Here is a 13953-nt window from a genome sequence, read left to right as displayed (position 1 = left end):
CTTTGAGCCTTTAAATCTTATTCTTGAAAACTGTGAACCAGGCCATGTTACAACCTTCAAAAGTCCTAATTGAAGTAGGGTTTATTTCTTAAGCATACTTCAACAAAATAGTGTTCCTGACTCCCATGAGTTTTGCTAAATATTGGTATCGTGTGCTTTTGTTTTCGTTTTTACAAAAAAATCAATCAATGTTGCATCCAAACCATTGATTCATTCTAACATCTTTTCAATAAAATCTTCAAGACTTACATAGGTGTTGTATTAGAATTTTCATTTTCAGAATAAACATTATCTACTTGCTTGACATCAAAGAAGTTTACACTTGAGTATCAGCAAGGGGCATCTTTCCTAGAAGACTCTGTGGAACAAAGAATATGCCAAATTTAGGTAATCCGGGGCAGTTACGTCAAGATTCAACGAATCTCTCTAAGAATTTGAAGATGCCTATGGTAACCTAGTTGATACAAGTTTCTCTCTGTTAAAAAAAATTTCCTTCACAAACCATATAGTCAGGGGAAGTGACGTCGAGATTTAACAAATTTCTCAAAGAGTTTGATGATCCTAGGGCAAATTATTTAAAGTCCTTATGGTACAAGGTCTCCTTTAGAGGCAAATTTTTTCATAGATCATGTAGTCTGGTGCAAGTCGTGAAGGTTATCTTGATCACACAAAAAACTTGGGGCATCAAAGTTGTTTCCTGGGACATTCCGTATTTTCTCAAGATGGTTACACTATGATTTTCTCCCTAAGCCAAAAATTTTCCTCTGGCAGAATTGATCTTCTAGGCCTTGCAGATATGTTCTAACTCTACCTTGTAGATATGTGTGTGATTTCCCCGTGTATTTGTAAAATCAGATAGTGGGTTTTCTCCAAAGTTACTATGTTGTGATGGGTTTGTGATCCAGTCATCCCCTTGTGAAGCGGCTAAGTCCTTATACAGATGCCTCAGGCTAAGTACAAGTTTTCTTCTTGGAATGTATCCTTTCAACATGTTTTCTTCTCGGAATGAACCCTTTTAGTATTGAAGACTGATTTGAGAGTGCTCTCTCCCTAGTGAGGTTTATGCCTTTACAAATGATGTTACCGATGATTGGCTTAGTACCTGGTTGTACTCTGGTGTTGTTATCCCCAGTGTTGTCATCTCTATTAATTTATGTGTCTGTTTTGTTATCATATTCATAACATTCATTCATCCATTCACATTTTCTCTATACATGCACATTTGCATTCTCTTAATATATGAGAAACATTATGTTCATACTTTACTCCCCAAGTGATGTCTTTACTCCCCCCATTTAAGCATCAGCTTTAGGCAGGAAGACACATATACTTGTGTTTCCCCAATGAGTTTGTGTCTCATGGGAAGATTTTGTTTTATCTTTTTCATCTATCTCGGGATAGGATGAACCCCCAGTTGAGCTTATTTCTAATTGGGAAGTGTCTTGTTTGGATGTCTCTCTATCTCCGTCTTAGATTGAACTTTGTCTCTAGCTTATATGATTATGTGGATCTCTCTAGGAAGTAAACCTTGGATTGAGGGTGCATTTATTTTGCACAGTTGAAGACTTTGTCTCCTCAGCAAGAGCCTGTTTATGGTTCCTAGAAAGTTGGATTTATTCTCGGCAGCTATTGCAGATACTTTCAAATTTATTACCCGACAACAAGTGATGGTCTCTTTATTTGAGAAGATTGTATGTCCCATAATTTCCTTTCTTAGAAGAATATGGAAGTCTCTACGGAGAAGTTTATTTATTCCCAGTGAAGAAGTTGGTGAATGGTTAGTCTATGGAGAATGATAGAGATAGTTCATGATGAAGTTTATTTATTGCGATTGATAGTTAGTTTCCTCAAGACGATGAAGAAAACTCATTGTAAAGTTTGTTTATTATCCCTGATGAATGGTTAATCTCTTCAAATGATAGATATAGTTTATCGCAAATACCTTACAACAAAGAAGTTTGTTTGTTGCCCTTTCTAAGTAAAAGACTTAGTTAAAGAAGAAGTCGAACCCTATTATGTGGAAGCTTATTTTGGAAGTTGTATTATCTTCAATTTAGTCCATCACCTATTTGATGGTAGATGATACACCCTTTCCCCTGTGAAGTCCTTCCGTCTTCGGCTTAGCCTACCTCTGTTATGGTAGTAGATGGTGTCATACCCCAATTTTTGACCCTAAGATCATACATCATTTGCATCTCAGTCATTATTCTAGAGTTCCATCTTGAAAATCCGTTTTCAGTATTGTGCTTACTTCATCTCTGAGGGGAACCATCAAGCACCCATATTTGTTTAACTTGTTTTATACTAACCAAAATCCAAAAATATGCATTTTGTTTCTTGTGTTTGGGTTTCACAGGTAAGAGATCGAGCAAGAACCAAAGCAGTTCAAAAAAGGAAATTTTTTGAAAATTTTGCTGTGGAAATCGATTTACCCATATGGAAAATTGATTTTCCTGGATGAAATTTGAAAAAAAAAAAGAGGGAAGCATGACATCATTTTGGCACCAATCATATTTCCTTGATTATTCTTTGTCGTTACCAATATTCCACCTCATCACCATAATTAATTCCTTTCATTAACCTCATTTTAACCCCATTTTACCAATTAAACTCAAATTAATCATAAAAGGGACAATGACCAAATTGCCACCACCCTCACTTTCAATTCTATAAATAGAGGCCTCTACCTTTTCATTTTACAAGCTTGGAGAGCCAAAGAAACTCTTGCATTTTTGTAACACCCGAGGCCGAAGAAGGCGAGGGGTGGTTGCACCGCATGGAACACCTGAGGCCAATGGGGGCTAGGGTGGTCGCCACATCAGAATGAGAGGAATCCTGATGCTGTGCAGGTATGGGATTGCATGGTTGAAGGAAGACTTATAAGGATTTATAGGTACTACCTATACCAACAAGATGCATCTTCTTTTCGGTAGCCCGTTCCATAAGAACTCCATAGTTAAGTGTGCTTGACTTGGAGTAGTATTGGGATGGGTGACCTTCTGGGAAGTTTCCTGGAAAGCGTGTGAGTGAGGTCAAAGCATGCTGAAAAGACCCGTGTTGGTTTGTGGGGTTAGTCGATCATCCCGAAAGCAGTCGGGGGCGTTACAAATGGTATCAGAGCAGGTCGGTCCATCCGGCCAGGTGTTGTAGTAGAGTATGTCCATTGAGTGGATGTATTTGTGTGTTCTTCTAACATGTATTGTTAATGTGAAACAGTATGGCTGGGAGAAATGATGCTGCTCTTGCTGCTGCGTTGCATGCTGTTGCGCAGGCAGTGCAAAATAACAATCAGAATGCTGGAGATGTTGAATTCCGTAATTTGGAGAAGTTCCAGAGTAACAAGCCGCCTACATTTGAGGGTACTCATGATCCAGATGCTGCACAGAAATGGCTGAAGTCTATTGAGAAGATATTCAGGGTCATGGGATGCAATGAAGCTCAGAAGGTACAATTTGGTACTCACATGTTGGATGGTGAAGCTGAAGACTGGTGGGATAACAGTCGTCAGAGATTGGAAGCGGCAGGTAGTGCTATTACTTGGACGGTGTTCAGGGCGGAGTTTCTGGAGCGGTATTTTCCAGAAGATGTTCGTGGCAAAAAGGAGATTGAGTTCCTGGAATTGAAACAGGGAAACTCAACGGTTGCAGAGTATGCGGTTCGGTTTGAGGAGTTAGTGAAGTATTGTCCTCATTATAATACTGATGCTGCTATGAGTTCTAAATGTATTAAGTTTGAGAATGGGCTGCGTCCTGAGATCAAACAGGGTATTGGCTATCAAAAGATTAGAAATTATCCAGAGCTGGTGAACAGGTGTAGAATTTATGATGAGGACAACAGGGCTCGAATTGCTCATTACAAGACTTTGAGTGATAAAAGGGGTAAGCAGAGACATGGAGGTACACCTTATAGTGCTCCGGCTGATAAAGGGAAACAAAAAGATGTTGTGGGTAAGAAGCCAAGTGGGGGAGGATTTGCTCCCAATCCTATCAAGTGCTTCAAATGTGGTGGCGTGGGTCACCGTGCTAATGAATGTCATAATGATGTGAAGAAATGCTTCAAGTGCGGTCGACCAGGTCATCTTGTGGCAGATTGTAGGACCAATATACCTACCTGTTACAAGTGTGGAGAACAGGGTCACATCAGCACTCATTGTCAGAAGCCGAAGAAGTCACAGACAAGTGGGAAAGTGTTTGCATTGGTGGGAGCTCAGCCTACCAATGAGGATCGTTTGGTCAGAGGTACTTGTTTTATCCATGACACTTCTTTAATTGCTATTATTGATACGGGTGCAACCCACTCGTTCATTTCTGTTAATTGTGTGAAGAAACTAGGACTCGTACCGTCTACTTTGAATTGGGGGATGGTGATTGATACTCCATCTATCGGTTCTGTGACTACGTCCTTAGTGTGTTTGAATTGTTCGTTGACCATCTTTGGTAAGGATTTCGGAGTGGACTTGATTTGTTTACCACTCAGTAATCTGGACATTATCTTAGGGATGAACTGGCTTGAATACAACCATGTTTTTATTGACTGCTATAGGAAGACGTTGTTGTTTCTGACTCCAGAGGAGGAAGAGTTGGTTAATTCTATATCTACCAAGGAATTAAGAATCTTGTTGGAAGATGAAGCTAAAATGTTTGCTGTGTTTGCCTCACTGTCAGTTGAAGGCAAAGCATCGATTAATGAGTTACCGGTGGTGAAGGAATTTCTAGAAGTGTTCCCAGATAACATTACAGAGTTGCCTCCGAAGAGAGAAGTGGAATTTGCAATTGATCTTGTTCCTGGTACCAGACCCATATCTATGGCACCATACAGGATGTCCGCATCAGAGTTGGCAGAATTGAAATCTCAAATAGGGGAGTTGCTTGATAAGAAGTTTATTAGACCTAGTGTGTCACCGTGGGGAGCCCCAGTGTTGTTGGTTAAAAAGAAGGATGATAGTATGCGTTTGTGTATTGATTATCGTCAGCTGAATAAAGTGACCATTAAGAATAAGTATCCTCTTCCAAGGATTGATGATTTAATGGATTAACTTGCGGGAGCCAGTATTTTCAATAAGATTGATCTGAGATCGGGTTATCATCAGATTCGAGTGAAAGATGATGATATTCAGAAAACTGCTTTCAGAACTCGTTATGGACATTACGAATATGCAGTGATGCCGTTTGGAGTGTCCAATGCGCCTGGTGTGTTCATGGAATACATGAATCGTATCTTTCACCCTTACTTAGATTAGTTTGTGGTAGTTTTTATTGACGACATTTTGATTTATTCTATGTCAGAAGAAGATCATGCAAAACATTTGAGGATTGTGTTATAGGTGTTGAAAGATAACAAGTTGTTTGCGAAGCTTTCAAAATGCGAGTTTTGGTTACAAACAGTGAGTTTCTCAGGACATGTGATTTCTGGTAATGGCATAGCTGTGGATCCATCCAAGGTAAGTGCAGTGCTTCAGTGGGAACCTCCAAAGTCAGTGACAGAGATTAGAAGCTTCTTGGGTTTAGCAGGTTATTACCGAAGATTCATTGAGGGGTTTTCTAATTTGGCTCTTCCATTGACTCAGTTGACTAGGAAAGGCCAAGCCTTTGTGTGGGATATTTTATGCGAGGAAAGCTTCAGAGAACTGAAGAAGAAACTGACTACGGCGCCAGTATTGGTTCTACCAAGTCCACATGAACCTTTTGTTGTATATTGTGATGCGTCTAAGATGGGATTAGGCGGAGTATTGATGCAAGATGGGAGAGTCGTGGCTTATGCTTCACGGCAATTGAGGGTGCATGAAAGGAATTATCCTACTCATGACCTTGAGTTAGCTGCAGTGGTATTCGTGTTGAAAATTTGGAGACATTATTTGTATGGATCAAGATTTGAAGTGTTTAGTGATCACAAGAGTCTGAAATACTTATTTGACCAGAAGGAATTAAATATGAGGCAAAGGAGGTGGTTAGAATTTCTGAAAGATTATGACTTTAGCTTGAGTTACCACCCAGGAAAAGCTAATGTGGTAGCAGATGCTCTAAGTCGGAAGACGATTCACATGTCGACGTTAATGATGAAGGAGATGGATTTAATCAAACAATTCAGAGACTTGAGTATGGTTTGTGAATTGACCCCTGAGAGTGTTAGATTGGGTATGCTTAAGGTGAATAATGATTTCCTTAATGAGATTAGGGAAAATCAGAAACTTGACGTGAAACAAGTGGATTTAATGCCTGCAGGGGAAACTAATACTGATAGTGACTTTAAAGTGGATAATTTTGGTGTGTTGAGATTCCAGGACAGAATTTGTGTGCCGGATAATACTGTATTGAGGAAGATGATTTTAGAGGAAAGTCACAGGAGTAGCTTGAGCATTCACCCAGGAGCTACGAAAATGTATCAAGATCTGAAGAAACTGTTTTGGTGGTCAGGTATGAAGAGGGATATAACTCAATTTGTGTACGCCTGTTTGACATGTCAGAAGTCAAAGGTTGAGCATCAGAAACCTTCAGGTTTAATGCAGCCATTAGAAATTCCAGAATGGAAGTGGGATAGTATCTCGATGGACTTTGTTACTGGGTTACCAAATACGGCGAGAGGCTTTGATGCTATTTGGGTAATTGTGGATCGATTGACGAAATCAGCACATTTTATACCGATTAACATGAAATTTCCTTTATCCAAGTTAGCAGAGATTTATATAAGAGTAGTGGTGAAGTTGCATGGAGTTCCGTCGAGCATAGTGTCAGATAGAGATCCGAGGTTTACTTCCATATTTTGGAAAAGCTTGCAGGAAGCTTTGGGTTCTAGTTTGAAATTGAGTTCTGCTTATCATCCGTAGACAGATGGACAGTCAGAGAGAACTATTCAGTCATTGGAAGATTTGTTGAGGGCTTGCATACTCGAGAAAGGAGGTGCTTGGGATACCCATTTACCGTTGATTGAGTTTACATATAATAACAGTTACCATTCTAGCATTGGAATGGCGCCTTTTGAAGCATTGTATGGTAGAAGGTGTAGAACACCTCTATGTTGGTATGAGTCGGGTGAAAATGTCGTGCTTGGACCCGAAATAGTGCAACAAACTACTGAGGCGATCAAGATGATCAGGGAGAAGATGAAAGCATCCCAGAGCAGACAAAAAAGTTATCATGATACTCGGAGGAAAGATTTGGAATTCAGTGACGGTGACCATGTGTTTCTGAGGGTCAATCCTGTGACAGGGGTTGGACGTGCATTGAAATCAAAGAAACTGAATCCTAAGTTCATTGGACCGTATCAGATTTTGCAAAGAGTTGGAACGGTTGCATATAGAGTGGCGCTACCTCCCGAACTTTCAAACTTGCATGACGTGTTTCACGTGTCGCAACTTCGAAAGTACATCTCTGATCCATCTCATGTCATCCAGAGGGATAAAGTACAGATTCGAGATAATCTTACTGTAGAGACAATGCCGATAAGGATTGAAGACCGTAAGATGAAGCAGTTAAGGGGCAAAGATATCCCCTTAGTGAGAGTAGCTTGGGGAGGAGCTGCTGGAGGAACTGTGACCTGCGAATTGGAGAGCAAGATGCGAGAGTCGTATCCAGAATTATTCTCGTCAGGTACATTTTCGAGGACGAAAATATTTTAAGTGGGGGAGAGTTGTAACACCCCATTTAAAATATTTAGTCATTGTGTGTGGTTTGTGAATTTTATTGTTTCAATAGTATTATGAAAGGGTAGAAATATTCACTTTTCATTTATATATTAGTTTGACTTCATTGTTTCATATACATATATGGTTTTGTTAGTTATCATAAGAATGATTATTGTAATCTTAACTAGCTAGTACTACAGCGTTAAAAAATTAATAGCTATAAAAAAAAATTGATTCAAGTTACTAATAAGTTACTAATATATATTATTCCACTAGTATATTAATAATAATAATATTAAATTATTATTGTTAGTAATATTATTATTAGGAGTTAATTAAGGGGGATAAAGATAAAAATCAAAATAAAAGGGAGATTAGAAGAGTCTTGGAAAATAACTGCTGCTAAAACGTGAAAGAGAGGGGGAAGAACAAGGGAGAGCTAGGGCAAGAGATTCTTCCATCAATTTTGACAGATTCAAACTCAGAATTAAGGTAAGGGGTATTATTTTACTCATACATATTTTAGAGTCATGGCTAGAGGAATAGGCATTGACCCCAGCTTCAATTTCTGTTTGTGTTGACGTCAATTGGTAGTCTTCATATCTTTATTTGTGATTCTTGATGGAGTAGTATGTTGAGTTGTTTTGAAATGGATTATATATGTTCCCCGAATGTGACCGATGCGTAAATAAGCAGTACCAAATATTACTAATAATTCTATTCATGTTATGGCTAAATTGAGTTTGTTTGAGAATAAATAATGGTTGTGTGGTTATGAATTTTGTATAGAACATGGCTGAATTTTGTTTAGGGGATTAAAGTAGCAATCCGATTAACTCATTAAAATAATTTATAGAATGTGGTCATTATCATTTTAGAAAATATCATGCCATTTCTATTTATTTTCACTTGTGAGGATGGTTAAGGTCTTGAATTAATACTCAGGTTATGATTAGAAAATAAGGGAGGAAAAATATAGATTCTTAGTGCTATAAAATAAGCCACTCATTTAGAATTAAATTGTTGATAACAAATTAATTAATATCTCTTTGTGATTCTATGTGCAATGTGATGCTGTTGATGCCATATTGATTAATATTTTATTATAAAATCTCGTCAGCTTTTGATACAGAGTGCTATTCAAATTAATTGATCTTTCACTTGAACTGTCAATTGTGTATCAATGCAGCATGTGAATATTATTGGTACGGGATGGTAATTCTAGTGGGAATTACGGTGAGTATATGGCTCACGTGTGATCAGTGTGGATCGTGTGTTATGTGTTAATGATTTTGTCTCATGCATAATGGTATGTCATACATTCATGTTGTGTTATGTGGAGACAAGCTAGGTGGGAATCCATGATGGGTGCCTAGTCTTGTCCGGACTCCATGTGGGAGTTGTGATGGAGATAAGTTGTAGTTCAGAGGAACGCATACGACTTATCCGGATTCCGACGGGGATCGGGTTCAATGAATGAACCGTATGAGTTATGTTGGTACCGCATGCATGTTGTTGTGTCAGTGAGTCACATTACATATATACATATATATTTGGTTGTGAATTGAGTATGACAAGTATGTCATGACTTGTGTGTGAATTATGAATATCTGTTTGGAGTGAATTACTACTCCTTAGTATGTGTTTTTCCACCATTTAATTATTGAATGTAATTCTCACCCCTTTTCTGTTGTTGTGTCTGTGCTCCTTGGGGAGTACAGATAACCAGGTACCTGAGTAGTGCTGGGAGTTCGTGTTGCTTGATCGAGTCTTAGGAGTCGCTCTGATACGTAACACGGGATGTGGGAATCGTTATGTTTTACTTGTTTTATTTCGTTATGTATCTTGTTTTCAGACGTGTATTAAACCACATGCTTTGTGGAAACTATTGTTGTTTAGGCCTTAGTGCTATGGAAGTGAATTGAATTAAATATTCCGCTGTTTAATTTATTTTTTTTAGTAATAAAGTAACCGAAGTGACTTGAGACTTCATGGTTTTTATGAAATGTGACATCCTACGTATGCACTCTGAAAAATGTTTGCGTTAATTTTATATATTTTATTAATGGGGATAGTAGGGTGTTACAAATGGTATCAGAGCCATACCTCTCCCAGTACGATGTGGTTCGAGGACGAACCATGCGGAAGCTGGTGGGCATGTAACACCCGAGGCCGAAGAAGGCGAGGGGTGGTTGCACCGCATGGAACACCTGAGGCCAATGGGGGCTAGGGTGGTCGCCACATCAGAATGAGAGGAATCCTGATGCTGTGCAGGTATGGGACTGCATGGTTGAAGGAAGACTTATAAGGATTGATAGGTACTACCTATACCAACAAGATGCATCTTCTTTTCGGTAGCCCGTTCCATAAGAACTCCATAGTTAAGCGTGCTTGACTTGGAGTAGTATTGGGATGGGTGACCTTCTGGGAAGTTTCCTGGAAAGCGTGTGAGTGAGGTCAAAGCATGCTGAAAAGACCCGTGTTGGTTTGTGGGGTTAGTCGATCATCCCGAAAGCAGTCGGGGGCGTTACAATTTTCACTTCCCATCCTTTCCAAACCTCTCACCCAAAGTTCATTTTCATAAAATTAGTAAGATTCACCTTGAATCATACTAATTTTGAACTAAACCTTCAACCATTCACTCTTTTCTTTTGTTGTTCATCATCAATTTTGGAATATCAAAGCCTTTGATGATTGTTCTTGAAGTTTGTTCAAGAATTGGTAAATCTCTACATCCATTTCCACATTCCAAGATGTGATCCATTATTGTTTGTGTGTGATGCACCTTTGGTGCTATACTAGTTCTATTTGATGGTGAATTGATGGAAATTTCGTGTACAATGTGATCTAAGATCACAAGGTGTTTGTTGTTATGTTTAAACAAAGTTTTATGCTTCCTAATGCTGTTTTTTTGAAAACTGTGCGCGGGAAATCGATTTCCTACAGAGGGAAATCGATTTCCATACTCTGTTTTGCACAGATTTTGAAAAATGCAATCAGGAAATCGATTTCCTACCGAGGTAAATTGATTTCTTGCAAGTCAGAATGCTTTTTTTTTTGCTTTATTTGGCTTGTTTTTGGTTCTAAGTCTTCTCCTACTCCATTCTTTTGATATTTTCTTTGAATCACAAATTAGATGCCTAATGTCAATGGACTTAGGGTGTTGATAGGATGAAAATCCGAATCCGCAATATTAAGTGATTGAACTTAGAGATGGAAGGAGCTTTTGAATGTGGTTCCATCTTTTACTTCTTTTTATTTTGATTGATGAAAGTCTTCAATATCTTGAGAATTCTTATGGATTATTGATAAAGACAAGATCGCTACCTATTTTATTTTCGTGAGGTATTGCTTTTGGAGAGTGATCTATATATCACTTCTCTCACATGCATTAGCACATAAATTGTTGACTGGCCTCGTTGTAGGGTGATTTCTACATAAATCACTTGGCGATCTGATTAACATAGCGCAACATTTTGTGTCCCGAATAAAAAGATCCAATATGGCAGAGAATTGTATGCGGTTGATTTAAGACTTATGGAATTTTTTCGTGTAGTCGCTATGATTTTATCAAGCTTCTGATAAGCTTCCATTAACTTTAAATCCGAAAACATCCTTCACTCACCGTCGATCCTCGTTACTAACATTTTGATGATATACTTGACAAGTTTCAAGATGGTCATCTTTAACAATTAACAATTGTCGCACGCCCGCAAAAAATGAACAGAGTCGCCACTAATATATTTATCCCATAAGGGAAAGGAATATCAGAAAACCTAACAAAGGAAGGAACAGGGTCTTGCGACCAGAGAATCTAGGTACGGGAGTCGGTTACGCGAGGGGAAGGTATTAGCACCCCTCGCACCCATCGTACTCGATGGTATCCACCTGTGTTTGTTTCTATCTAAAGGGTGTATCTAATGTCTAAACCTAAATGCGAATGAATGCAGAATGTAGGGAAAAGAAAGAATTGTACTCGCACGGGCCCTACCCCGCTGCCTACGTATCCTTTTCAGGAATCAGAGTTACCGTAGCTCGGCTCACGATTTTCTGTTTGTTATTGTGTTTTTTAGTTGGGCGGAGTTAACGTTCGCGCTCTTGCATAAGGGATCGCCTACGATGCAATCGAGCGGAAATAACAATGCCCTTAGGTGCCAACAAGGCAAAAGAAAAAGAAATGATTGGTTTGTGTCTTTTAGGGTAGATGAGTGATGAACAGTTCCCAATACCGGGCCACTCATCACTTTCTCTACTTTGTTTTAGTTTTGAACCATTATTAGGTGTTTTAAGTGTTTTTGGTTGTGTATGTTTTAAGGGGAATTTGCTTTTGCGAATTGAATCACATAAAATGTATAATGATCGAGAAGCAGATTAGGGAATGAATCCCACTCACTTCCATCCCATTATGTAATGTTCGAGAAACAGATTAGGGAATGAATCCCACTCATTTCTCTCCCATTAAGTAGTGACCGAGAAACAGATTAGGGAATGAATCCCACTCGTTTCTATGTCACTAAGCGATTGAGAAACAGATTAGGGAATGAATCCCACTCATTTCTCTATCACTTTCTTAATGTGATTCGCATCTTCCTTTTATTAAGTATTTTAAAAGTGTTGAAAAGAAAAAGAATGCAATAGGGAACTAATCCTAAATTCTAATCTAAGTTATTCTAATTCCTATTTAGGTCTAATGGATTCTAAAATAGGCCAAAAATATGGCCAAAGTCAAGTAACAAAGTCACACAAAAAAACATATAGAAATCAACATGTAAATGATACAAAAGCAATTCAAACATTGGTGCAAAATTAAACTAAAACTATTTTTTATGACCCTTATTATGAAGGAAATTAAATGTCAAAAATCAACCTAAACAAACTACTATTTTATGAGTTTTTATGAAAGTCTTTATGTCAACAAACATCTAAAAAACCTAACAAAATGTTAAAGGTTTTATTGATTTTACAACCTAAAAAGATAATGGGAAAACTATGTGAAAAGATCCTAAATCTAATGTTTTATGAAGTCAGGGGGGGTGTAAATAAGGTGCAGGGAGGAAATCAGGCGTAGGCCCACGCAAATAGGCCCAGAATGACTTTTTTTGTTGCTGAGTTCAATCATGACCAAAAATGGAGAAGGTGAGTGGGCTCTATGGGGGGTGCAGCGACTATGGCGTTTTGGCCTAGGGATTAACAATTGGTCTATCATCAAAGCATTTCCCAAAATTTTTATCCAGACATTTATCTTGATTACCACTAATTAACATTAAATCAGATTAAAAGAAATTGAAAATTTTAAAAGAAATTGAAAATTAAAAAGGGATTAGGGTTTTTTTACTTGGTGACGGTTCAGCTCTCACCAGAGCTCTCTTCCTCTCTCACGCGAGCGATGCAAGCGGCGGCCGGAGGTTTTTCTTCTCCGATCCTCATCTACGGAGCTTCTTCTTCAAAACGCAGCGTTGATTCTCCGTTCAAACCACTCTTGGTCTCAACCATCTATCTCTCCGACTCGAGCTCTCTTTCCTTGCTTCTGATTTTTTTGATTCGGATTTCTCAGAGTCTCAACTCACAATTCTGCTCTCACTCTTAAATCCATCTCAGAATTGTTCTCAGGCTAAACGGCCATGGTACGAAGGGAAAGATTGAAGGCAAGGTTACCGATTGGACAAAAACGTCCGATTCTTCTTTGAACCATGGAGCGCGACGAGGACGCAGAATAAACGCGGAGAAACGAATGAAGGACACTCTGGTTTCAGGTGATAACGCATTCAACTTCTTGTAATGCTTCTTCCACCACCTTCTTCTACGCTCTATTTTTTTTTATTTCATTTTATCCTTCTTCTTTGAGCTGTGCGTTTTACGTTGTGATGATGGTGATGGTTGTGGTTTGCAGAGAATTGAAGATGGAGGGCAGAGGTTGCTGAGTGAGAATGGTGATGAAGATTGAAGAGAGGATCGAATGTTGATGATGATAATGGAGATTGTGCGAGCAATTGGAGAATTGTTGAGAGCAGTGGTGATGGTGATGTGAAGATGGTGAAGAGTTTTTTAGAGTGTGGAGAATGAGATGATGATTTGATGAATGAAGTGGTGAAGAAGATGGTGAGGAAGTGAAGAAGATTGTGAAAGTGATGACGATCAGAATGGTGGAAGTTCAGAAATGGTGAAGAAATGGTGAATGGCTCGAGAGAGTCCATGAGAATGATGGAGAAGCTCTTATATAGAGGTTGGTTAATCCTCCTTTTCTGTTATATTTCAGTTTTTTGATTCTTCTCCTCCTTTCTCTTTTCTGATTCTGTTTGCTGAGTCTGGTTGTAGTAACTGATTTTTGAAGT

General features: G+C 38.6%; 1 protein-coding gene across 1 annotated transcript; it reads left to right on the top strand.

The window, feature by feature from the left end:
• Positions 1-6964: 6964 nt before the first annotated feature.
• LOC131659458 (uncharacterized) lies at positions 6965-13565 on the top strand. Its single transcript, XM_058928647.1, has 3 exons — positions 6965-7586; positions 8811-8857; positions 13512-13565. Exons 1-3 carry the CDS (start codon positions 6965-6967, stop codon positions 13563-13565), a joined length of 723 nt encoding a protein of 240 aa, XP_058784630.1.
• The last annotated feature ends 388 nt before the right edge of the window (positions 13566-13953 follow it).

The sequence above is a fragment of the Vicia villosa genome, linkage group LG3 (assembly GCF_029867415.1).
Source record: "Vicia villosa cultivar HV-30 ecotype Madison, WI linkage group LG3, Vvil1.0, whole genome shotgun sequence".
Classification (NCBI taxonomy): Eukaryota; Viridiplantae; Streptophyta; class Magnoliopsida; order Fabales; family Fabaceae; genus Vicia; species Vicia villosa.
The sequence above is the reverse complement of the archived record's forward strand: the minus strand, read 5'-3'. Positions and strand labels throughout refer to the sequence as shown.

What these genes read in the sequence shown, in the direction of transcription:
- LOC131659458 (XM_058928647.1), top strand. Translation starts at nt 6,965, where the DNA reads ATGGCGCCTTTTGAAGCATTGTATGGTAGAAGGTGTAGAACACCTCTA. An exon ending in TCCAGAATTATTCTCGTCAG is followed by an intron (nt 7,587 to 8,810) that starts GTACATTTTCGA and finishes GTATCAATGCAG; the next exon opens with CATGTGAATATTATTGGTAC. An exon ending in TAATTCTAGTGGGAATTACG is followed by an intron (nt 8,858 to 13,511) that starts GTGAGTATATGG and finishes TGTGGTTTGCAG; the next exon opens with AGAATTGAAGATGGAGGGCA.